The sequence below is a fragment of the Mus caroli genome, unplaced genomic scaffold (assembly GCF_978045245.1).
Source record: "Mus caroli unplaced genomic scaffold, Mus_caroli_1 scaffold_18, whole genome shotgun sequence".
In the NCBI taxonomy this organism is placed as follows: Eukaryota; Metazoa; Chordata; class Mammalia; order Rodentia; family Muridae; genus Mus; species Mus caroli.
The window spans coordinates 19,595,833-19,622,843 of record NW_028227273.1 but is presented as its reverse complement, the minus strand read 5'-3'; the positions used below and the strand labels follow the sequence as shown (position 1 = coordinate 19,622,843).

General features: G+C 42.5%; 1 protein-coding gene across 5 annotated transcripts in view; it reads left to right on the top strand.

Annotated features, from left to right (window-relative positions):
- The window catches only part of Ltbp1 (latent transforming growth factor beta binding protein 1), a 387,481-nt gene that overhangs the window by 341,466 nt on the left and 19,004 nt on the right, over positions 1–27,011 (top strand). For 4 of the 5 annotated variants that reach the window (XM_029471037.2, XM_021185976.3, XM_021185979.3 and 1 more), the window contains 7 exons: positions 3,114–3,239; positions 6,897–7,040; positions 13,049–13,228; positions 14,480–14,566; positions 16,277–16,405; positions 17,150–17,290; positions 18,145–18,315. In XM_029471037.2, coding sequence (XP_029326897.1) covers positions 3,114–3,239; positions 6,897–7,040; positions 13,049–13,228; positions 14,480–14,566; positions 16,277–16,405; positions 17,150–17,290; positions 18,145–18,315 — 978 coding nt within the window. The remainder of the gene's footprint in view (positions 1–3,113; positions 3,240–6,896; positions 7,041–13,048; positions 13,229–14,479; positions 14,567–16,276; positions 16,406–17,149; positions 17,291–18,144; positions 18,316–27,011) is intronic. The other variant, XM_029471038.2, reaches the window with a different exon arrangement.

The following is a 27,011-nucleotide window of genomic DNA, read 5'->3' as shown; positions in this document are numbered from 1 at the left end:
GTCTGGGAGGTGCCATGATGGAGGTGCCCCCTTAGGCTGACTCTGGAAGGATCAGCATGAATTTCTGAGAAAAAAATAGGAGTGGAAGAGCCAATCAAGCAAGGAGTTTATACCATTCTAAGGTCAGGGAGCCCTTATACAAGGTCATCTACAGGGATGAAGTTCAAATTGAGAAGGTTTTCAATTTCTCACACAGGTAGCCAGGAGCCAGATGAAGGAAGCCTTGTGCTCTAGCAAGGAGAAGATGGCGAACACTTTGAGCAAGGGAGTGGCATGCATGGGTTAACATTTGCAAAGAGCACCTCAGCAATAGTTAGGTAGAGAGTGGATTAGAGGGAGGCAAGACTGGAGACACGGAAGCCAGCTAGAATACAAGGAATACGGAGAAAGGTCAGAGGGTGGCTTAGGGCAGCAGAGGGAGTTTCAGAAGGGAAGGGCTGGCATTAAGATTCCTGGTACGGGTGTCTCGTTGGAAGTGATGAAGAAGGGTGTGTGGGAGAAATGGAGCTGATATGCCAAGGACAGTGATAGCAAGTTCATGTGTTACTTCTGGGTCTATTTGGTCTTAGATAAATGTTTCACCAGGACTGAGCTAAAGCTTTGAGAGAGTCTGAGACTCCATCAGCATGGAAATGCTAACTGAAGAATTGCTCAGCTTCCAGCCCCCCAAAAAAGGCTGCAGTGCAAAGAACAACATTATCTCTTTGACAGATGCCCACTTTAGAAAGTCCAGAGTTAGCAGTGGCCTCTGTCAAGTCAGTAACAGGATAGAACCCTTCCTCCCTGTTACAATCTGTAAACTAGCTATAATCCCGGCTTCCTGCGGGCATTCAGAGCAGCCCAGTCAACTTGCCGCATTAGATGCCATGAGGAAGAGCTGCTGGCTTTGATGTGAAATAATTGCATTGAGTTTTCAGTTCAATTCAGGAAGGCAAGGTAGGTGAGAAGCAGGAATGGAAAGAAGAGAAAATTCTCATCCCCGTCAGGAAGAGGGTTTATGTTCTGTTTAAATCAAGCTGTTAGGCTGGAAAAATCAAGTAAAAATAATTAAGGATAAGAAGTGTACTTGGAAGAAGGATTGTGGTGAAAGATGAAGCCTTATCATTCACCTCCAAGGACTGAGAGTCTATGGGGAGCAGATTGGGGAAAGCCGGCCTGCCGCAGTTCCCAGGAATCCTGAGCTCCGGCAGATGTTCATCTGCAGTCCATGGATGGTGGACCAAGAGTAACACTCTTGAGCATGGCAAGGTGCTCCTGGTATGTGTGTTCACCAGACTTGGAGGTCAGTGGGGGGCTGACTAGTGGATCAGATGTAGGGGTGCCTCTTTTTAGCAGCTCTGATTCAGTGGGGCAAAGATAGAGAAATTGTATGTCATTGGGCATGAAAAGGGGTAATGTAGGTGAATGTTGACTCTTATCAGGTACTTTGAACATTTTATGTTCCCATGTTAGTACTTTGTGCATGTTTTGTGGAATCCTCACAGTAATTGTTGGAGCCCCATAGCTAGACATCTGTTGTAACTATAACTAAGACATTTTATAAGAACATGTTAATTCATGTGAGAGAAGCATAAGGCCACTGTCTATGAGTTCTCATGCAGATAATGCTGTCATTTAACTGGCATTTTAGATCTCGAGACGATGTAACCCGGTGGCACATAATTTTCCCCATGAGGAACTGGGGCAGCCTGGCTCATCAGATTCTCTCTTAGACTAAGTCGTAATTATTAACAGGGTTGAATAAACCGTTGTTTCTTCCGTCCTACAGTTGCACAGTTGGAGCTCTTTTTTAGCATTTACCATATCCCAAAAAAGTGGCACATGAACTGCATTGAGGGGGCTGGAGAGATAGCTCAGTGGTTAAGAGCGCAGTTGCTCTTTTCAGAAGACCCAAGCTCAACTCCCAGCACTCACATGGTAACTCACAACTGCATGCAACTGTAGGGTCAGGGAGCATGATACCCTCTTCTGGCCTCTGTGGGTACTGCATCCCCATGGTACACATAACACACATATGGGCAAAACTCTCATACATGTGAAAGTAAATACCTTTTAAAAACTGCATTGACATTCCATGTTACCTGGCTCAGAAAGACCACTGTCAAGAAAACAAATAGCAAATACTGCAAAGATACAGAGAGTGGACAGTGAGGAATCCTTATATACTGCTAGTGTGAATGTAAGCTAGTACGGCCACTGTGGAAATCCATATGGAGGCTCCTCAAAAATAGTACTGCTATGTGACCAAGATATAATGGCTCCTTATAGACCCATAGGACCCTACGTCAACACACAACATATTTGGACATATCCATATTCATATACTGCATAGATGGGCAATACCCATGTTGATTGCAGCACTGTTGACAATGGCCAAGTCATACAGTCAGCCTAGTTGTCTCTCAACACATGAATGAAAGAAGATATGGTATATATATATATACACCATAGAGTTCTATTCAGCCATAAAAAAGAAAGAAATTATGTCATTTTCAGGAAAGTTGGGAGCTGGAGTTTGTCATGTTACCTAAAGTAAGCCAGGCTTAGAAAGAAAAATATCAGCTATTTTCTGTCATATGCAGAATCTATATGTCTCTTTAAAGAAATGGAAGTAGAAGAATAACTGTTTGTGGATAGAAAGGGAGAGCGGAGAGAGGGTAACGGGAGGGCGGATACGAGCAAAGAATAGGATACATGCATGGCCTTGTTATCAAGAAGCCCAGTATAATGACAATATACTAGTTAAAAAAAAATGTTTTAAGAGGTGGCAGACAGCACTTTTCCCTGTAGGAAAATAAAGCTCTCTTTGAAAATAAAGACTTGAAACCATTTAGGAAATAGTGACCATGGCTAATCGTGGCAGTCGTTTCAGTGTGAAAATATTTCCTGCGGAAAAGTCAATGTTTTCTCATAGACTCTGGTACTTTAGGGACTAAACCATTTTCATCAAAACATTTGATTAACATGAAAGATGTTTTCAAAGTTCTGTCTGTGTAAACACAATCCTCTCATTTAACCTTGCCGGACGGGGCGCCTCTGTTTATCCATTTCCATACCTTGTGCTTGTCAGTCTGTGTTCATTTCCTGTCTGATGTTCAATATCTTTTTTGCAGATATTGATGAGTGTGTTAACAACACTGTGTGTGACAGTCACGGCTTCTGTGACAACACAGCCGGCTCTTTCCGCTGCCTCTGTTATCAGGGCTTTCAAGCCCCACAGGATGGGCAAGGGTGTGTGGGTGAGTTTTTGGTTTTTGTTTTGTCTCCCCCTCCCCTCCACCTCATCGTGTTTCATATGCCTTTTCCAAATGAAATTAATGCTATCAAAAAATAAGCAAATTTAAGCAGGAAACTTTTCACCACAGTTTCATTTTTATCCTAAGATTGAGATTGTGACAATGATAATGTCATTTGGCCTCCAAAGTGGATAGAGACATGAAGAAGTATGCTCTTGTTAAAGGGCATCTACTTAAATCTAACTGAGTCTGGATCTGTGAAGTCTACCATACTGAAGCCTGCCACATGGAACAGCTTGCTTGCCTTTGACATGCGCCTCCTTAAACAGGGTGCTGAGGGAAGGTGCTGGCATGAGCTACCACTTCCCCGAACATACCAGTGTGACAGTGTTTCCAGTTATGCAACTGTTGTAGAAGAGACAGGGCTGGGAAAGCTTGCATGTCATCCATGCCCCAGAGTCCAACACAGGCTCATAGAGGCAAGCTTGTATTTCATACTCTGATCATCTGTGATTTCTGCCAACTTGTTTCGAAACATGCTGTCACGGGGAAGGGAAGGGGCTAGAGAATTTCACAGATCGTGAAGCTTTTTGTTTATTCTTCTGGGTAGAGAAAAGAACTGTGCTTGCCACAAGGCGGGTGACATTCAAGGCAAAGACAGTGACTTACTTGCTTGCTTTGACCACTTGCCAGGCAAGCATCAGGTCATTTACTATCCAGACCTGACCTGGACAGCAAAATGTTCTAGAGATTTGATTATATCACGTGTAACTGCTTCTCTGGTATTAATTATGGAAATTCAGTTAATCCCTAATTACAGAAAAAAAAATATTTAGGAAGCAGGAATGGAGTTTTGACAAATTTGCATAAACAACAGCTATTCAAAAACCACAAGTTACTATTCGAGAATGACAAGGAAACACAGCTGTTTAGCAATACAGCTAAGATGGTCCTATGGTACTGTCGCAAGTGGATGCGGCCAGGCCTGGTAGCTCGGGCTTAGAATCACATTCTCTTCTGGAGGACAGAGCCAGAGGATTTCCAATAAGTGCCATCTTGAGTAACAAAAAGACCCTGTTTCCCACCCAGAATTTAACAAACAGATAAACAAGCAGGAGACTAACGCCATAGTTTAGAGGTAAAGGGTATGCACAAAATGAGAGGATCGCCTGTGTTCAACCCACACAGGTACCAATAACATAATAGTGGCATTTGCTTATATTTTTGACTCACAGCCCTTTCTGTGACCCCCTACTTATCTTCCTAGCCTCACACCTCCTCAGATTTTGTGCCAGCAACATTAGGCTCTTTGTGGTTGTCACTGGTCACTTGCTTGGCTGTCACTTGCTCCTTTCACTGGGGTTAATCTTCTCTAGGCCTAACAGTCAGTCTACAGCAAGTGATCAGTATATGCTGTTTAATTGTTTAATGTTGAAATACCAAGTGTTGACGCCACAGAGCTCCAAAGCACCCACTTACTAATGAGACTAATAAGTGCGCCCGAACCATTTGATTTTCCACTCTGGCACAAAGAACACCACCTTGACAGAAGGGATGTTGTCTGGTATTGATAAGATCAACAGATACTATTTTTTTGTTTTCATATCATTGTTTAAGAGGTATTAACTAGAGAGATGACTCTGTGGCTAAAAGCACTGGCTGCTCTTCTAGAGGACAATAGGCTCAGTTCTCAGTACCCACATGGTGATTCATAACGACCTGCAACTCTATTTATAGGGTTTTGGAATCTCTTTGTGGATTCTCAGGGCACTAGGCATCTACATCATGCACAGACATGCATAGAAACAAAAGATCCATATACATGAAATAATAAAGTAATAATAAACGTTCTTAAAAGCTAGTAACTGAGAACCTACTATCTGCACTTCTCCTCAAAGAACACTGTATGGCATTTCAGAGATGAATCAGTCTTGTGTCCAGTCTCTGGTTGGGTTGTTCCCATCCCCCATCATTTGTCCATCCTTTGGATCTGGAGTCACATGACATTTTTCTAACATAACCCTGCATGGAAGAATCAGTATCCCATGTTTCTATGGAACTCTCCCTTTAACCCCCACCACCTCCTGAAGCCTGTGGGGTTTTCTTACTAATTTCCCTGACTCGATTCTAACTTCTAAAAAGGGGCAGCTGGACCTACCTGCCCCCAAATTCTGCTCCCACGTGGGGTCCCTGAGGACCTGGCCTGTGTGCCTAAGCTAACATACCTCTTGGCCAAATGAATGGAGTCTAGTGGGAGAGATTGCAATAGCCATGCTCAGAGTATGAATTGTAAAGTAGAATTTTCATTTGATATTATATACCTAAAAATAATAACTGTGGACTGGCCAACTTCTAGTCCGCCTATTCGATGGAAATTATGACATGTTGATACATGTTTCCATTCTCCTTTGCTTTATGCTACTGTATCCTTTTATAAGTGGAACGCAGGTTATTAAGTTTATATCTGTCTATGGACAAAGTGAAATGGAAACGTTAGGCAATGTTCTGAAACTTCAAGATCCACAAACCTTCCCATCCCTGAAAAAAAACCAAAACCAAAAAAAAAAAAAAAAAAAGCCTAGGTATGCAAGTGACAAAAGGATTTCCCCCCTCCTGGAAGAGCTGGAGAATTCCATTTTTAAACTTGGTAAAGGTTCTCATGGTATGCTTCTGAGAGCTGGTGCTTATGCATGTTAACGTAGAAGAGATGTGAACATTTCCGAGTCAGGTCGGGTTCTTGGCTGAGTGAGGAGGTCACCAGTCAAACATGTCAGGAGCAGAAAGACAGATGGTGCTCTAGGACAAAGTCAAGTGAATAAATAGCCTTTCTTTGGGGGCTATGAATGATTTGTGTTAAACAGGTCTCTTGACTGTGCTTTAATTATATGAATTTAAGAATAGACAAAGGAAACACTTACCAAGGCTGCACTGTGGACATCAACAGCATCAGAAAAGACCATGGAATAGATCATTAGTTATTGGACCAATTGGTTTCACCTAAATGACTAGTGTGTCCTAATGAATATTCATCTGTGCCCTGCAATCCAAAGTCTCTTGTTAATTTAGGCTGAAATGTATTTCCAGACATCTAAGTATGTTTTTACAACCTTACATTTCAAATCTCAGTTTTGATTGCTTCTGGGTGTTCCTTGACATAAGAGGTGTGGCCAGGTGGTGGTGGTACACACCTTTAATCCCAACACTCAGGAGGCAGAGGCAGGTGGATCTTGTGAGTTTGAGGCCAGCCTGGTCCATAGAGTGAGTTTCAGACCAGCTAAAGCTACACTGAAGAAAAAAAAAGAACTGTCTCAAAAACAAAACAAAAGACTCGGGTGTAGAGCTTTGGTCATTTGTGTGTTCAATATGCTGACAATCAAGGAAGGCAGTGCTAGATAGTCCAAGTGCTCCCAGTGTGCTCCCAGTGAGACTCCAGGCTGTTCCTTAAAACTACAGTTGGAGTTTAGAACTCGTCCTTGTGTATTTGTCCAGACCAAATTGTGCAGCTCTGCCTGCAGGGGTCCTTCCCTGGGAAGGATGAGGTTGAGGGCTGGCAGAACAACTTGTTTCCAGCAACCACGGCCAGCCCTGGAACAGCAGGTAAAATAAACCGATGTCAGGGAAGCAGCAGAAGCCTTACCTGATCTGTGCTCCCTTTTCCAGATGTGAACGAGTGTGAACTGCTCAGTGGTGTATGTGGGGAAGCCTTCTGTGAAAATGTGGAAGGATCCTTCCTGTGTGTGTGTGCCGATGAGAACCAGGAGTACAGCCCCATGACTGGGCAGTGTCGCTCTCGGGTCACGGAAGGTAGGTCCCAGTGGTACTGGGCAGGAATGGGAGGGTGTCTCTCAGGATGGGGCTGACCCAGGTTTAGGCTTCTGGAGATGAGACAGGACATATCCCAACACAACTCTGCCTCTGGGAGTGTCTTAGTGAGGGTTATACTGTTGTGATGAAATGCCATCCTGGGGAGAAAAGCAACCTGGGGAAAAAAGGGTTTATTTCAAATAAACATCCAGAGAACAATCCATCACTGAGGAATTCAGGACAGGAAGAAACCTCGAGACAGGAGCTGATGCAAAGGCCATGGAGGGGTGCTGCTTACTTGCTTACTCCCCATGGCTTTCTCCACCTGATTTCTTATAGAACCCAGGGTCACCAGCCCAGGGCTGGGCCCTCAGCCCTCATTCACTAGTTAGAAAATGCCCTACAGGTTTGCTTACAGTAGACTGATGCTATGAAGGTATTTTATGAATTAAGGTTCCATCCACATAAATGGCTTCAGCTTAGGTCAAGGTGACATAAAACTGTTGAGCACAGGCTGCCATGTCTTATTCTTCTTCTGCCTTATCAGTAAAATTAGGGTGCAATTGATGACATTTTTGGATAAATGACCTCTAGTGCTCTTTCCAACCCAGCATCATTTTGTAAGGGATTCAAAATGATGAGGACATTTGCTGAGAGTCGCCTAAGACCTAGAAAGCTATCAGCTAGCGTTTAACATGACCTCCTCTCACTAAGTTGCATAACTCTTCTTTCTTGGCCCTTTGGGGAAACTTACCCTGACACTTCTCTAAATTAAAAGCAACATACCGGTCTCTCAGGGTCTACAAAGACTTCCACTCGGAATTCTTGAGGAATTTTTCCAGAAGTTGGCCTAGAGAGTGGCTATGTTTACATTTGTTTAACATTGGCTTTAGCCCATGTTGTCACGTCATGTATTGAAATGGAAATTTGATAAATTAATCTGCCACCACAGCCTACAACATAAAGCCCAAATCCATTAGAAGTGTTGCAGGTTTTTTTTTTTTTTATGGCCAATGTTTTGGGCATCATTTTTCCTAGTGTATTCTAAGGTCTCCATCAGAAAAAAATAAAATCTGACAACTATTTAGCCCATGCTTTTTCAATGCAGGGTCCTCAGATTCTCTCACTACTCCAGCATCCATGCAAGGATATTTATATCCACAACCTGGCTTGCCACTGCATACCTGCTAATACATTTCTGTACCATCTTTATCTCTCAGGTTCATACATCACTCTATAGAATTACCAGGTATCCCAATTTCCTAGGTTAAACTCCTTCTGTAGACCCATCCCACCTCACTCTATTCTACCCACACAAATACAGAGACAGTTTGCTTTTTTATACCCCAATCATACTTTAATTTGGGGCTTTTTTAAAAATATCTTCCTAAAACTAAGTTCAGATGTCATTTCAGTCAGGCTGCCTTCTCTGATAGCTTCATTCAACCTGTTGTTTGCATTGTGAGTTAGGTGTGAATGATGTCCAGCTGTAGACTCTCCCTTCCCTTCCCTTCCCTTCCCTTCCCTTCCCTTCCCTTCCCTTCCCTTCCCTTCCCTTCCCTTCCCTTCCCTTCCCTTCCCTTCCCTTCCCTTCCCTTCCCTTCCCTTCCCTTCCCTTCCCTTCCCTTCTTTTCCTTTCCTTTTTTTTTTTTCTGAAACAGGGTTTCTCTGTATAGCCCTGGCTGTCCTGGAACTCACTTTGTAGACCAGGCTGGCCTTCAACTCAGAAATCTACCTGCCTCTGCCTCCCAAGTGCTGGGATTAAAGACATGTACCACCACTGCCTGGCTGAATCCCTCTTTCAAAAACAAGTTGCACCTTTCTCCTCATTCTTCAAGTTCTTGAGTGAGGAAACTAGGGGAACCCTGACTGTACATCACTGTGTGTGCATCTCTTTCAGTTTCATTTTTCCAATGTCGTGAAATAGGACATAGAGCTCCTTACTCTCAAATGTATGAGATTTAAAACAAGAAGGTCTGGTGTCGTTTTCACACTAGAGCAGAGGATCCAGTTTCCCAGGCTACTCTTTTGGAAGTCCTTTACTCAACGCTGCCACTCTGCAGACCTTCAGGACTATACACAAGTGTAGTAGTGGCAACTCTGCATATATCCCTTTGCCATGTTACTCTTTGGCCATTGTGATCAGCTGTCCCCAAGGAGTATGGAGAAGGTTGGCCCTTGAAGACCTTTAGAACAGTGACTGTGTATAAGCAGTTTGGAGGCAAAGAGCCCATAGAGACCTTCAGAATATACTCTAAATACAAGGGAAAGTGAACACAAACAGCCATTTCCACATTAAACAAATGAAGTAAAAACATTTAGGTCATCTCATCCCATCCACAGACTCTAGGATCAGACATGTGTAGGAAAAGACAAAAGAAGGAAACAGCCTTTGTAAGTGAACATTTACACCTTCATCAGATAAGCCAGAAGAGCTGTCCCAAGCACAGCAGCCACTTGCGGTACAGAGCAGAGGGTCATGTTCATGCTGTCACAGGAGGCCGTACAATGACTACACCAGCATAGTTTGTCTTTACCCTCTCCTCATATATTATATCAAAGGGAATAAAGAAAAAGGGAAAGCAGAATAAACTCTCGAAACTTGTTACACTAAGATCTAACATTCCAAGATGGTGGACACTCAGTGCCAACCTGGGTTTTCTCCTACAAAAGGTGAGGATGTCCTTACCTGCCTCATCATGTGATTATCTGTGTCTCATGTGAAACAGCTTTAGTAACACATCCTTCAAAACAGAACCACCTGAGGCATGGGGTGTGGTTCCGTGCAGAACACTTGCCTAGCGTGCATGGGCTCCTGTAGATCCCTGCCACCCAAACCAAACTGAACAGAAGCATCAGTATAAAAATGTCAAAACCATAATGATGTTTTTGCTATCACCATACATACTGCTAGGATGAAGATGGACAAATTGATTTTTATATACTAATGATAGGCCAGGTAACAAATACATATGAGAAAAATCAAATCCAACAATACCAGAGGTGATGTAATGTTTCTTAGAAGTCGTTGGCATGTGATGTGGCATGGGCACTTTTACTGACAAAATCTGTAAGAAAGGGAGCTGCCATCTCTCCCCTCCTAACACTTTTCACATTGATTTGACCTTAGAAAATCACTTTCCAATGGAATCTGTCTACTCCTGGCAACAGAGGTCTAAACTCACAGGAATTTTTTTTTAAAAACACCTTATGAGTATGTATGTATATGTATACACACACACACACACACACACAGAGAGAGAGAGAGAGAGAGAGAGAGAGAGAGAGAGAGAGAGAGAGAGAGAGAGAGTGATCAGAGATGTTTACTCCAGTGGAAAAATGCCCCAGGAAGATGACTGTTTGAAGGTCAGGAAGATGAGGATGTTGTATTTTTTCCCAGAATGACCTTTGTGGACCAGTTTTTTAAAAAAGAATTTGCATTTTCATCCAACATGGATGAAGGCTTGCCTGACTCTCCATTTCAGCTGTGTAAACACTGAACTCTCAAACAGCTTGGAAAGAAAATAAAAGCAGGATTTGGGGGGAAAAAGCTGAATAATACAATTGTATTGTTGATCGTTTCTCTTATGTAATCAACTCTGTACCTCCCTCCAGTGCAAGACAAGACACAATGATAATTTTATGTCTTTGTTTCTGTGGTCTAAATGTTAAAAAATGAACACAAAATGTTTACGATATACACATAGATAAATTATATATGCATGTATATACATATACTTTGTCAGGCTTTAATTTAAAACGAACCCTGCTTTATTATCAACATTTGGGGTCTTCTATGTAGTATTAATTCCTAAAAATAATCAGACATACTCTAACTTTGCACATAAGGAAAAATTATTGATTTTTCTTTTAGGCACAAACTATAAAGTTAACTTCATCTATAAAACTGTTGCTTTCCTGATTTATATTTTTAATACATTGCTTAATAGCTCCCTTTTTAGGCTTGCTAAATAAAGTGAATAAACTGAATAGTAACATTGAAAATATTTGTGAGAAACATTTGTAAATTTTCCCATAAGTTTTCTGGAATTGCCTTAATAATGATTTAAAATAGGTCTTCTAACTTTTCCCTAATAGCACATTTCCTAAAGCTTGTAGTCCTTCTAGCCAAGATGCCTTCCATCAAAACAGGCAAAATAGAAGTCCATCCCACGCACGCATGTGAAGGAAGCAGGCTCAGACAAGGGAGGTGGTAGGTTTACATCTCTCTCTCTCTCTCTCTCTCTCTCTCTCTCTCTCCTGCCCCACCCCCTCTCTCATACACACACACATACACACCACACACAATTTGAAACCACTTCATGACTGGCACATAGGAATCTGCATTTTATTCTTCTTCTAGACTCTTGGTCTTAGTTGGAGAAACACCCACGGTCCACACTAGTTTAATGTCCAAGCACAAAATCTGTCCAAGAGAGAGGCATCAGATAAAATTCTAGAGGGATCTTTGGTGTTCTTGTTGGCACTCTGCCAGGAGAGGGCATGGATTTGGAAGGTCTGTTTGATTCCTTGTTTGTTTCATAAGATGAAGGCAGGCAGTTGGCGTCAGGCAAAACCCTGATGGCACTTTAAGAACTCTTGCTTTAGTCATGGCCTTAAACTGCTGAGTATATTTTTTTATTAGATACTTTATTTACATTTCAAATGCTATCCCGAAAGTTCTCTGAACCCTCCCCCCTGCCCTGCTCCCTTACCCACCCACTCCCACTTCTTGGCCCTGGTGTTTCCCTGTACTGGGGCATATAAAGTTTGCAAGACCAAGGGGCCTCTCTTCCCAATGATGGCCAACTAGGCCATCTTCACTGCTGAGTATATTGTCGAAGTTCATGGTCAACTTGGCCCTGACCAAACCAGTACATTGGAAACAATTGTGAAAATAACTCCTCAGATGTCCCTTATATTGTGACCTACCGACTTCAGAAGTGTGTAAGTCCATGTTGGATTCTTAGCCTCCTCACTGGTCACTGTTCTCTTTTGTGGTTTCTCTGGACCTACTATTCAGAAATGGTTGGGCTCTAATGAAAAACATTACACCAACAATGTGCTAAGTAACCATGATAGCCTTAATTAGTTCTTGTTCTGTGCAGTATAAAATAAAAACTACAATTGATAAAATACAACTCGACCATAGTCAATCATTTGGACTCTGTAACACTTAGTGGAAGAAATTGTATTACTCTCCAAGTCCTGTCACCATATACTGATCAAGGATAAGAAGATAATTCAAATCTGATAGTGATATTATTTATATTTTATTTTCTGAAAATGAGTAGACTTTGTTTTTATCATTTTCAGTCTTTCATATCACCCTGTATGTGTATTGTCATAGAGAAAAATGAATCTGTTAGGATATGGTTTTTTTTTTCAGAACTCATATTAGCAGCATCTGAGCCCAGACTTGCAGTCCTCCTACACAGCAACTTTGCCGCAGCTCGCAGCTTTCTTCTGAGTTATATATTTGCATCATTTAACTAGGTTGTTGGTGATGAAGGTTGCTTTGGGGGCTCCATGTTACTGCATTAATTTTCTATGTATCTTTCACTGTGCACTGCTCAGATCTAACTTGGGGCATAATTGATCCAAATAACTGCAGAAGGGTTAATTATTATATGTGGTCCCAGATCTCTCATCTCACGTTGGGGAAAATTTCAGTGATTTAAGTAGGTGTTACAGCTCTGTAAAGAGTGGCCCCAGGTTGGCAAAAAAGCAGATATGGAAACTGTGCTCACAGCCAAATTTACAAGAAAAAAAATAATTGGTTAACGTAAAAGGAAATGGTTTTGACAGATTTACACTCTGGGGTGTATTAGAAACCTACCAAAATTCAGGACTCAAGTGCGTTTTTGTCTTAAAGTGGGAGAATCTGACTCCAGTGGTGGAAAATGGTCTGGTGTCAAGGACATATAAGGGGCATATGCCTTTGGTCTCTGTCCTGTCATGGTTTTTACCTTATGGTCCCACCAATACTCTTTCTCTGTATGCTTTAGATTCAGGTGTGGATCGTCAGCCTAGAGAAGAGAAGAAGGAGTGCTATTATAACCTCAATGATGCCAGTCTCTGTGATAACGTCCTGGCCCCCAATGTCACCAAACAAGAGTGCTGCTGTACGTCAGGTGCCGGCTGGGGAGACAACTGTGAGATCTTCCCTTGCCCCGTCCAGGGAACTGGTAAGATCTACTCTCTGGCCTGTCCACACTTCCTAGCCTTTTGGTGTTCGTGGGCCTGGGAATGAGTATCTTTTGGTTATGGCTTTGAAATCTGGAAATAGCATTCACTGTCTTTGTCTGTCAAAGAACTCCACTCAAGCTGAGCCTTAGCCCTTATCCCATCTCCATATGAATTCTTAAATTCTGTCTGTCATAGGATGTGCTATTACAGCCAGCCTCTGTTGATGCATGAAAGATAGTTCAGGTTTATTCTGTTTAAAATAAGAGCCATCTTATTTATTTGTGTATGTGTGTGTGGGGGGGGGGGGGCAGGAGAATAACATGTGGAGTTGAATGTGCCCATTTGTGAACTTGGAACCAGGTGTCCTCTCCATCATTTTGTGCCCATTCTTTTGAGGCAGGGTCTCTCCCTGAACCTTGGACTCAAGTCTTCTCAGCTAAGCTAAAAGACAACACCTCCTTGGAACTGGAGTTATAGACATAGGTAGAACATCTAGCTTACTAGGTCGGTGCTGGGATCCGAACTTCTGTCCCCCTGATTAAGGAGCTCTTAATGATGAGCCATCTCTTAGCTCTCCAGATTCATCTTATTTTGTTCTGATGACAGACAGCATTATCCATCAGTACAACTTGTGCATGGAAGCCATACTTTTGCTTCATGATCTCCTACTAAACCTTCAAAGCACTAACTACCATGGTAGAGCAAAGGAGTAGTCATGGTGTCAAATAAAACATGGGTGACGTGGGAGGCTTAAAAAAATATACACTACGTTGCCAAGTATGGGGGTGCACACCCTTAATTCAAGTACCCAGAAGGCAGAGGCAGGACGATCTCTGTGAGCTTAAGGCTAGCTTGACTGCCTGGACAATCATAGGCTATCCAGGACTACACAGTAAGACGCTGTTTCAAAAAACAGAAAAACAAACAGTCAACTTCTGAAGTCATTGGATGTTTTCTCACCTAACCCATGCTTTTGAGACCATGCTGGACTTATTTTTTTAGTGTTTGAAAGTTTCCTTTCTTTTTTTGGTTTTTCGAGACAGGGTTTCTCTTGCCAGTCCTGGCTGTCCTGGAACTCACTTTGTAGACCAGGCTGGCCTCAAACTCAGAAATCCGCCTGCCTCTGCCTCCCAAGTGCTGGGAGTCTGAGAAGATGAAGCTGGATTAAAACCCTGCTTTGCGGAAATGTTGAATCTTTGTTTCCTTTTTCAACTCATTGTTTTCTTTGGTTTTGTCTCTCCTAAAATCAGCTGAGTTCACGGAAATGTGCCCTAGAGGGAAAGGTTTGGTCCCGGCTGGAGAATCCTCTTACGACACCGGTGGCGAGAACTACAAAGGTCAGCGTCAAATGCACACCAGTTTCCACCATGTGTCAGTCACTCCGGTGGGAGCCTGGCTTGGGTTACTCAGGGGTAGAATTCTGTTGGGCCATGGAAACTGGTGACTGAGCCCTTTATTCCACCCCTGGAGAAAGGTCTTTGTGGATGCTGGACAAACCTGTGATTTGGGGGTCAGAAGAGCAGACCCCTTGAGGGGGTCAGTTAACCTTCTGAGTTTCTAGCTGTTCGTCTCTGAAACAGGAATGTTTTCAGAAGTGCAAAGAGCTTTCAATGAAATAATAACGTGCCTAACTACTGACCACAAAATGTTATAGCCAGGATGTATTCTTTCACTGTAGACATACACCCCAAATTAACCCATGAGCATGTATGTTTACCATGTCACCCTTTATGATTAGCTAGGAAGCTAAGCTTCTTGTATTTTTAATAACCTGTCCTAATTTTCCAACAATATTTTGCTAATGACTGCAGAATCATGATGAAGATTGTAAAATGGGAAAATTTAAGTACTGTTTTATATCTTTAACACTGCATATTACCTGTGTATTCTAGTGAATATTTATATATAAAAACATTTTCTCATTAACTGACTTTTGACAGTCCCATATTAGAGATATTATTATGACCTACTATATATAAGTTTCTTTCCATTGTAGTTTAATATTGAAAACTGGAAAGTGGCTAGAAAAGAGACTATGAAAATGGTTTTATTATCCATCCATTTTTGGAAAGCTACTATTTGACCGGTATAGACTAATTCAGTAGCTGGATAAGAAATTCCATTTGTGTTTTTAAAATACATCTATGACTTAGTCCAACTGGATTAGGAGACTTGGTCTACAATATGTGTTGAATGGTTTTCAAGCTCATAAATACTATATATTTACAGGAATGAAGTTAAATTTCACTTCATGTTATGAACCCTGACTTTGCTATAAGGCCATCCTCTCTTATAGATAAAACCCAGTCCATCCTCCTAAGTGTGCTGTGATTGATGCATGAAGAGTGGATTCAGACATGCACTGCCACATGTTCTGTGCTTGACTCTGCCATTTTCCACTTGTGTAAAGTTGAGCAGGTCTTTCATGGAGTTGGCAGTCTTCAAAGGGAGAACTTGATTATATGAGTTCTGAACTGCCTGAATGGGCAAGCCCAGAGTGTCCCAAATCCTTTACATAGATGATCTTACTCATCCTTGGGATCTGAGTAAATTGGTGGGTCTAGTTATGTCCAAATGATCCTAGAGACATCTGTGATGGCCAAGAGGTAATTTCTAGTGGGGAAGCAAGTCTGCTAATCTCCTTCTTACCTGAAATTCCATGAGTTTACCTCACTCCCCAGAAAAGACTTCTTCATGCTCCATCAAATTGTTCATGGCAATTTTGTACATCTCCGCTAGGAAATATGGCAGCATCTGTCACAGAGAGAAGGTCCATTTCACGAAGGCCATGCTAGAGCAAGTTCTGAGAGCCACTATGAAATCCATAGACGAGTTCATCAAGCATAAGATGGCACTAGGACCACATGTGGTTGTGCTTCTGTGTCTCTCGATTGGGCCTAATTATATAATAATTTTATATTCTGTATCTGTAAGTTTCTTTTGAACATAATAATATCCAACCTGAAACCAGATACCGGTTAGGTTCTTTATAACTGGAAATTCAAAACATACCCCTATTTCAATATTTCTCAATTGTCTTCCCATAGATGCTGATGAATGCTTGCTGTTTGGAGAGGAAATCTGTAAAAATGGTTACTGTTTGAACACTCAGCCTGGGTATGAATGCTACTGTAAGCAAGGGACATACTATGATCCTGTCAAATTACAGTGCTTTGGTAAGTTTTAAAAGAGTATCGTAAGGAATGCTCGGGACGTGCACAGCAAAAAGCAAAGCAATGCTATGTAGTAAAAAGTGGTTTAAGTCTAAACCATGTCTGAAGCTAAGTGATGTCTTTAAGGATATATAGGCATTTTGTGGCTCTTTTTCTTGAGAAAGAGTTGGGAAATAAAAACCTTTCGTCCTTGTATTTGAATGGATGTCAGGTCAAGAGTTAATATTCATTGTGGTATAAAAATCCAGGTCACCAGTATGACAGCAGTGTTCTTTTGGTCTGTAAAACCTCCTGTTTCAACAGCAAGTCCATACGAGCAGAGGGCATTTTTAAGTACTCATGCAGACTTTAACGCTTCAGCCGAAAACCGTGTCCTCTAGAAGGAAAAACATAGCATAATGAAATAATTTTTAAAATATCGAAAAGTAGCTTTTTCTCTTAAGTTTTTCTAAGCTTGTCTCATGTCTCTATATTTTCTTTCCATATTTAATAACAGCAGCAGAAGCAAAGCTTTTCCTCAGTGACTCTTTCCATATTTAATAACCGCAGCAGCCGCCGCCGCATGGCGTTTCCTCGGTGACTCTGTCTTTCCAGTCAGAAGGCATCCTCTCTGGATGATGATGCATAGTTCATTCAAAAGTGGCAGCTCTTGATATCTGGACTGAATTGACCAGCATGTTAACTCTGATGACTGTAGAAAGCACAAATGGCTGCTGATTTTCTCTGGTGATTTTCTTTTCTCTTCAGATATGGATGAATGCCAAGACCCTAACAGTTGCATTGACGGCCAGTGTGTGAACACAGAGGGCTCCTACAACTGCTTTTGCACCCACCCAATGGTCCTGGATGCCTCTGAGAAGAGATGTGTACAACCAACTGAATCAAATGGTAGGTTTGGATACGAGATACAAACGCCTGTCCCGACAAATGGTCAAGGTTGTCATTTTAGTTAAAACATGGGAATTACTCAAAAATAGTTCCTTGGTTATCTTGAAGACGTTAAGAGCTACTAAGAGAGATAATGAGACACATGTGGCCAGTGTATGGATTTAATACTTGGTAGGTGCTCATTAAGCGAGCATTGGGATACAGAGGGGTAGAGCATGTGGCAGGGCTGCTCCATCTGAGGATTCAACATACTTAAACTTCAGAGGAAGATGTGTGGTCAGGAAGAAAAGGATTGTGTTTGCCCAGGGTGCAGGACATGGCTGGACAGAACAGAGTGTGGAAAGGAAAGAACCCTGAAATGCATGGGTAGGAATCCTCACTAATCTCTGAGCATGTGGCGTGACCTTGATTATTGGTATAATAATCACATTTAGGAAATTCCATCAAAGATGGAAAGTTTAGAATTAATGATGCTGGAGTGAAGTGTTACTGGTCCAGGGTTTGGCCATCCATGGGAAACCATGGCTATAGAAAGAAGTGGTGGCGATTGTCAGGGTCAGAACAAGAAGTCCATGAAGGACTACCAAGGTCACAGGCCCCTTATATAGTGAGAGGAGGTTCTGGAGACAAGCCTTCAGCCAGGACACCACAAGCAAGCAGAATGTCTGCTGATGGAACAGCGTTCAGCTGGAGATGACACAGGCGTGATCTGTGGAAAGAGCAGGCTAGATCCAGACTTGGAAGCTGCTCCTAGCAGTAGGGATGGAAACTTTGAAGCTTGCTGGCTTCCACCACAGCATTGACGGAATGGAAACAACAGTGCAATTGTCATGGAACCATGTCTTCCCTTTCAGAACAAATAGAAGAGAGCGATGTCTATCAAGATCTGTGCTGGGAGCATCTGAGTGAGGAGTACGTGTGTAGCCGTCCCCTCGTAGGCAAGCAGACGACATACACAGAATGCTGCTGTTTGTACGGGGAGGCTTGGGGCATGCAGTGTGCTCTCTGCCCCATGAAGGACTCAGGTGAGCTGCTGTCCAGTTTATTATTCAAGTGGCCTATGGTACATCTTCATCTCCTTGGCATTTTTCTCATAGAGTCTTTCTTCTTGTATCTTATTTCATCACAGGTGTGTGTGTGTGTGTGTGTGTGTGTGTGTGTGTGTGTAGTAAAAGACACAGTCATAGAAACATCTGCCTCCTGGTTTGACTTCAAGCCAGACCACATCATTAATTTTGAAACCATCATTCTACTTTCCCCCAGAATGATAAATGACCTGAAGAAATATAATCTAAACATCTGTGGCACGGTGTGTGTGTGTGTGTGTGTGTGTGTGTGTGTGTGTGTGTATGTGTGTGTGTGTATTAGAATTCATATTTTCAGATACTTCATTATTTTGTTCTTACCAAGCATTCAGTGAATCCAGTTTTTAAAATAGAGTGGAAATAGCATTGAGGCTATAAAATATTAATGTGGGTAGAAGTTCAGACGTTAATGTTAGACTTCATACGAGAGATACTGGTGGAGCACGCAAATCCAAAAATTCAAAAAGTTTAGTTTTTCCAGCACTTCAGAGTTGGGGATTAAATATACTCAATTGGCAAAGTCTGTCCAAAGACTGTCTCCAAATTTGAAAAAGTACTTAGTTCCCGTTTCATTGCTGTGAAGAGACACCATGATCAAAGCAACTCTTATAAAAGAGAGCATTTAATTGATGTTTTGCTTATAGTTTCAAAGGGTTCATCTATGATCATCATGACAGGAAGCAGACAGGCATGGTACTGGAGCAGTAGCTGAGAGCTTTATATTCTGATCTATAAGCAACAGACACAGAGACAGAGAGAGAGAGAGAGAGAGAGAGAGAGAGAGAGAGAGAGAGAGAGAGAGAGGAAGACTGGGTCTGACATAGGCTTTTGAAACTTCAAGCCCCACACCCAGTAACATACTTCCCCTAACAAGGCTATACCCCTGAATCCTCCCCAAACCGTTCCACTCACTGGGAAGCAAGCATTCAAACACATGAGTCTACAGGAGACCATGTTTACTCAAACCACCACAATTGCAAATCTTGAAATATTTCTGACCCCAGGCATTTCGAATAGGGGATGTTCAACTTGTTTAAGAAAGCTGACTTGTCAGGTAAAAGCCCTCGCTGGCAAGCCTAACAACCTGACTTCAGTCTCCAAATTCCATAGGGTGGAAGGACAGAACACACTCCCATATGTGGTCCTCTGACATCCACACATGTGATGTGGCATATGTGCCTACACACTTACACACAAATAAATAAGTGTCAAAAAATTAAGAAGAGATTAGAAAAAAGAAGAATAAAGGAAATGGATATATCTATTTTTTCCTCTGGTTTGGGTGGGTCTACCACCCGTTCATTCTCCTGGTATTGGAAGATGTCTAGCTGCTAGCTCTGTTTTCTGGCTGGCTGTTTGGTGGCGGCAAGATTGTGTGATAAGGGTTTGCTTTTTTTCTGACCCTCTAAGCGACTTCTTATTTAAAGGAAGGCACTTGAAAGTCTTTAATATATCATTTTCTCAGACTGACTTGTTAAAGCTGAAAACCCGGCATGTTGGAACAAGGCAAAGGCCTTTGGAACCAGCACATAGTCTCAGAATAGCGAGGAGGGGAGGGATTGCTTCAAGAAGGGAAGCGCATTCGTTTTCAGTTAATTCAATTATTGGAATATATCTTCCAAGCTACTTTATAAAGGTAACATCCTGGGTTAGAAATAACTTCAAGTCACTGTAGCATGGAAAAGAAAATAATTTAAAATGCCACAAAAAAAGTCAACAACTAAAGTAATAGATGGGCATGATAGACACTCAGAACTAGGAAGGCTGGGTCTGAAGCAATAGCCACTCGGAACTGGGAAGGCTGGGTTGAGAGCAGTGGCCAGTCAGGACTGGGAAGGCTGGGTCTGCAGTGATAGCCCCTCAGAACTGGGAAGGCTGGGTCTGCAGTGATAGCCCCTCAGAACTGGGAAGGTCGAGTTCTGGGGCTGGATGTGGCACACTGCCTGCAGCACCAGCCTTCTGTGAGAACACACTCAACGTCTCTAGCTCCTGGGATTATGGCGAGGGCAGGAAAATGTGTGGTTACAGATGGCAGTGACTTAGGCCCAGGAGGCCGATGCCACAGGAAGACAGAATGAAATCAGTATAGAGGGGAATGCAGCCAGACTTGAGTCTCCTCACTGCACTTCAACTTCTCCCTGTCTCCTTGATCTTCTGCGGTGTTTTTCATTTAAAAAAATAATAATTAATAATTCCAAAAACTAAGACAACCAATGACGTTATATCCCCCTCTATCTGCCCTGTCATTTTTAAATCTCACTCCCTGAAGATGTTAATCATTGACTATTGGCCTTTGGGCCTCATAGGCTCTTTATTGTACATCCATTCATTAGAGATGGTGTTAGTCATTGATATATGTTCAGTGTAATATGTAAAACTGAACTCAATACCACCAGTCTGCAACACTTGGTGTCTTCCATGTCTGTCAGCACCTCTGAAACCAGTTCGTCTTCTAACCGAGGGCATTTAAAAAGGCCACAGGCCACATTTTGTACGTTTTGACATCATCTATCGTAAATGCGTATTTTAAGGTTGTGATTGGTGGTGTTTTAGCGCTGATAGAGGAAGGGTTGTGCAGAACCCGTTCTACCTACGCAGCCTGGTTCATTCAGCCACGCGTCCTGCTTGCTATTTTAATTGTTCCTTCATAGCCTTTCTCAGCCCCAACCCTGACTTTTCCGTTGTAAACAATGCTACAGGGAACCTCTATGTATTTTCTTAGAGGACTGCCCAGGGACAAAACCCCCACAAGTTATAACACTGGGCTGGGGGACCACATCTATCACTTCTGTCTGACACCATTAGTTCCACCGACGCGAAGTTGGAAGATTTATACACAGGGTAATTGATAGTCACCGTTCTACCACTGGCTTTGAAAGTGTTCTTTGTCTTTGGGGAATGCTTCCATGTTGAGAATGGAACCTTGAGTCAAACACAAAGGCTACCCCCTTTAAACACGCAGTCCCTTTAGAATTGTTATGACCATGTGGGTAAATATATATTTTAGGTGCATGTCCTTTGTTTCCGAGAATCTGAAGATGTCTTCTTATGCTGACGAGTGACTTGTGTTTGTCTCATTGCTGCTGTTGGGATCATGTCTCCTTGCTTATTTGAAGATGTAGGATGTGTAGTTTGTTTGCAGCCCTGGACTTTTGGACTGTGCTGTGCTTGTAAGTCACGGACGCTCAGTAGAAGGGGTTTGTGGAGAGCCACATTTTGTCCTGTCTCCAGCTTGATTCTGCGATGCTTCATTTACTGCCTGTGGCTGGTAAGCCAGACACCTTGTGTAATCCAATGTCATCGAATGGGTTTTCAGAAGAGATATTCACATCAGAGCTGGAGAGGTAGCGCAATGACTGAGAGAAAGCACTTGCTGATACTCGGGAGGACTTGAGTTTGGTTTTCAGTACCATGTCAGGTGACTCACAACTATCTGTAACCCAAGGTCCGGAAGATCTGATGCCCTCTTTTAGCCTCTGCAGGCACCTTCACACACATGGCGTGCGCGTGCACACACGTGCGCACCCCCCCACACACACACACACACTCACACACTCACTCATGTACACTACATTCAAGTCAGATGTGTTTTCTTTTCTTTTTTTTTAATTTTTAATATTTTTATTACATATTTTCCTCAATTACATTTCCAATGCTATCCCAAAAGTCCCCCATAGCGCCCCCCACTTCCCTACCCACCCATTCCCATTCTTTTGGCCCTGGCATTCCCCTATATTGGGGCATATAAAGTTTGCAAGTCCAATGGGCCTCTCTTTCCATTGATGGCCGACTAGGCCATCTTTCGATACATATGCAGCTAGAGACAAGAGCTCTGGGGTTCTGGCTAGTACATCATGTTGTTCCAACAATAGGGTTGCAGATCCCTTTAGCTCCTTGGGTACTTTCTCTAGCTTCTCCATTGGGAGCCCTGTGATACATCCAATAGCTGACTGTGAACATCCACTCCTGTGTTTGCTAGGCCCCGGCATCGTCTCACAAGAGACAGCTATATTTGGGTCCTTTCAGCAAAATCTTGCTAGTGTATGCAATGGTGTTCGTGTTTAGAAGCTGATTATGGGACGGATCCCTGGATACGGCAGTCTCTAAATGGTCCATCCTTTCATCACAGCTACGAACTTTGTCTCTGTAACTCCTTCCCTGGGTGTTTTGTTCCCAATTCTAAGAAGGGGCACAGTGTCCACACTTTGGTCTTCATTCTTCTTGAGTTTCATGCATTTAGCAAATTGTATCTTATATCTTGGGTATCCTAAGTTTTGGGCTAATATCCACTTATCAGTGAATACATATTGTGTGAGTTCTTTTGTGATTGTGTTATTTCACTCAAGATGATGCCCTCCAGGTCCATCCATTTGGTTAGGAATTTCATAAATTCATTCTTTTTAATAGCTGAGTAGTACCAGATGTGTTTTCTAATGTAATCAAACTCAAAGGCTCTTATAAAATATACTACCTAACACCTGAACATGAATCCACGGATGTAGAAATGATTGTTGTCATACAATTTTCTCTTCTACACTGCTGCTCCAGAAACATAAAGATCAAGCCAGTGAGCAGAGAGCCTCATCTGAACTCCAGCCCTGGTTCTGAGGTTGTCGGGATGAGAGTACAGGGTTCTGCATTCTGACAAGTCTTGGCGAACGTGCCTCCAATGTATGTCCAACAGCTAGTGAGACACTGAGCAGCATCTGAGGAGGTTCAAACCTGCCCTGACAATGATAGTCACTAGTGCTTCAGAGGAACCAAAGAATGTGCGCATTTTAGAACTGCATGCTCAGAATGCTGTCTCTGAGTCTCTAAACGCACCATTTCTGCATTTCTAGACTATTGAGAAGGACAGCATTGTCCTTTGTTAATTCAAACTCTGGATTAATCCAGCCTGCCAGTGCTGAACCTTCCAGTTTCTGAAGGAGGGCTGCACTGTTTTAGGGAATGATCGGTTACTGATGGAAACAGGGCTGGGGGAGTTTGAAGAATAAATCGCAGTGCCTGCCATCAGCTTTGAGCATTAAAGTGCTGTGTAAAGTACAGCTCTGGCTCAAAACAGGCCTTCACACTTCTGGTCCAATAGGTCATAGGCATTAACTCTTGCTCAAGCAGCAAGTCTGGGAAGACTGGCACGTGGAGGCTGTGGGAGTGGCCCATTCCTTGAGCTCTCGGAAGCTAGATTCTGCCTTGTGTGTTGGCACTGCATGGGGGAGAAGTGAGTGGAGGGTGAAGGATTATGTTAGGAGAACCTCACACGAGAAGAACTATGTTCTTGTGTAATTTTGTTCACTTTGGGGGCCATTCTGGATTTGATGTCAGCCCTCAGCTAGTTAAAGGGGCCAAATGGCAGGCTCATTTAGGAGAAAGCCCCTGATTATTGGTGGTAAGGTGAAGGGTGTGTGTCAGTGGTGTGGTGGGCATGTGCTAACAACCTCTGCCTTCTAGAACCCCACAGGCCTCCCTACCTTGTTCCCACCCTGCCTCCTCTTCCTCCCGTCCACTTCTGCAATACCTTCCCTACCTGCCCTTACAATGTCAGTGGCTGGAGTCCCTTTTGGGAGGACATCAATATTTGATCCGTTTATCATCCTGTGAATCTGAAAGGCAAGGCTGTTAAGAAAACCAAATAAGTTCAAACCAAATAAACCACTGTATCCATATTTCAGATGAGAGAAGGGAGAGGCAGGCTTTGCTCCCTGGGAAGTTTTCATGCCAGGCTGGAAGGAACTCGGAGTTATCAGAATGTGGGATCTTTGATTAGACATTTCCTGCTTGGTTTTCATGGGTCTCAGTGCCAGGAATTGTTGAAAGACGGGCCCGGTTGGCTCTATCTTAGATGCACAACCACTGCCTCCTGCTGGAGGAGATGTGGCTGAGGCTAAGGAGGAGTAGCTTGCATTGGCAAGGCCTGCTCAATGCCAGTCAGATCCCGGCATCTTGCCTTCAGACTCTGTGGGTTTAGTGTGATTGAATCCTCGCTCCCCCAGAACTCAAAGTGCATTTGAAATGCACAGTATTTTTTTTTTTTTTGAAACATGAAAGTAACAGAGTGGCAAATTGAAGCTGAAACCTTTTAGTGTTCGTGTATGGTGTGCTAATGCAGGCAACAGGACGTGGTTTTAGAGTTAGTAGTGAGGGTTGCAAATCAAATGAAAGCAGTGTCAGATGGGCCGGATGGGTCATGGGTCATATATATCCAGTTGGCTAATGAGTTAAAGCCAATGATTCTTGCCCAAGTAAAGCATAAACTTAATGTTTTTGGAAAACGTAAACATATATATATAACTGAAGCACAGCCGCAGAGCCTGGTAGAGAATGCTGCTAAGCCATTTTTTAAACTTTTATTACATTTACTTATCTTGTGTGTGTGTGTGTGTGTGTGTGTGTGTGTGTGTGTGTGTGTGTGTAGGGAGATCCTGTAGGTCTGGGTCAACAGGCTTGCCAGAAAACATCTTTACCCATTGAGCCATATTGCCAGCCATATGCCATATTCTATACAAAGGCATAAAACAACTTGAGTAAACTGTCTTTTGCGTAATACATTCCAAGAAAGAACATGCATAGCTATGTTGATGGCTTCTTATAAATTTATATCCTTTTCACTACTTGAGTTTGTTTTTAATACATATATATTGTATACAATCATCTCATTTAAAATAAACAGAAATGTTGACCTGAGACTTGAACTCAGAAAGCAGGGACTAGGTGTAATTATGTCATCTCTGTTTCCCGTGTGGGTGTTAAATGAGTGACTGATAAATAGCATGAGGTCCATGAAGTGAATATCCATGAGGATCCATGACAGTATTACCTAATGCCTCCTGTTTAGGTGGACGCTACCTAAAAGAAAGGATTTCCTTTTCAAATGATTAAGTTGCATAAGCCCTTCATGTACCTGCCTCTTAACCCCAGTGTTATGGCCAGTAAGTTATGTGCTTCTCGGGTTGACAAGAAGAGAGATCCATTCTCTGAGATGCAAATCTAAATTGTATATCATTTTCCTGTTTTCACTTTCAACTTAAATCTAAACTTTATATTTAAATTTAAATGTATTTAAAACTATATATTTCTTCCTTCATTTTGTTATTTACCAAACATTCTCTCTATAGTAGGCCAAAAAGTTTGTGACGAATTCACAATTTGTGTTTGGAATGTAAGAGAATTGTGAACGAGGGTGTTTTATTCCTAGGTTTGTCTCCTAAATATACGCATGATACTTTCCCTATGTCAAAATGTTGTAAATCCAATCTAGCACCACCTTTTTTTTATATCGTTTTACCCAAGTAAAAGAATTTAGACTCTGCCTTAGAGATGACTGAGGCAGTGACTTCCACATCCTCGCATGGCATGGCTCGCCCACATTCTCAAAGACCCCAGTGTAAGCTGTTATATAACAGTCTTGAGGTGAGAAGGAAGACAGACATTTGACTTGCAGGCGACACTTGAAAAAATACTGTAACTGGGCAATAGTTGTAAAAACCCTTTCAGCATTGATGGTGTAAGGGCTTTTCCAAGAACTGTGTTTCCAGAGAATGTTAATAATAACTTTGGAACATCCCATTTGGGAAGCACAGCAGAGGGCCACCGCCTTTTCTTAGGAGACCCAGAATCCCACTCTGGTTTGACGACTGGTTCTCCTCACTGCACTAGACACATGCTTTCAAATCTCCTGTATCTAAAATTAAGAGCTCTCTATGAACTAATAATAATTTAATCCTGTCTTAGTGTGAGCGCATGCATCCTTTTGGCCACAAATTCTGTGCACTATGATTCAAGAGAAGTAACTGCGATCCAGGTACAATGGAGGATGGCTAAGCTAGAAGCTCATGCAAGCCTTCTAAGCTGAGTTGGAAGTATTCCATGAAGGCAGGGTTCACTTCTGTGGGGTTGAATTTTGGTGTCCAGGGAAATTATATGCTGTGTGGAATGGCTGGCCTGCAATTTTTACTGTTCCTCACTGAGAGATTGTTGTATTTATTTAGAAAATGAAACATCACCCCTCACATAAAGCACAAAAAAAAAAAGCTTTCTTTTTGCAATGGGGTGGTTGTAAAACAACATTCAATAAAGAATTGTCTATACACCTGTTAGCCTAGTTCTTCCAGCATGGAATGGCAGTACCAACACCTGCCTCAAGGTGGCGATCAGGTGTTAGCTGTGCTACTGCCTGGGTTGTAGGACAGTAAATACCCCTATGTTAAATGATTATTATTAAATCCCCTTCTAGAAAATAAGTTGAGCACATGCCGGTTCTACATGGTTACCTTGTTATACAGTGCCAGCATCTCTTTGAAGGGAGGCAAGCATCCAAAACAGTATTCAAGGTGGGCATTCCTTCAGGGTGCCAGAGTGTTTAGGAACGGGTGTGGCCCCAATAGCTCTGCACGCTGACGAAGAAGCTTCCCTTGTGCTCTGCGGGCTTCTCTTCCACTGCACTGCGTGAGCTGCGAGGGAGGCTTTATGCTTGGAGAGGGCCAGCTAATGACAGCTTTTGAAGCGAACACTCGATGTATTTGATCTACAAAATGTAAAACCTAGACTCTAAGCGGCTAACTTGAATATATACAGCATGTCACCCTAAACCAACCTCCTAGAAAATGCATTTATTCTTTCTTCTTGTTTCTGTCTCA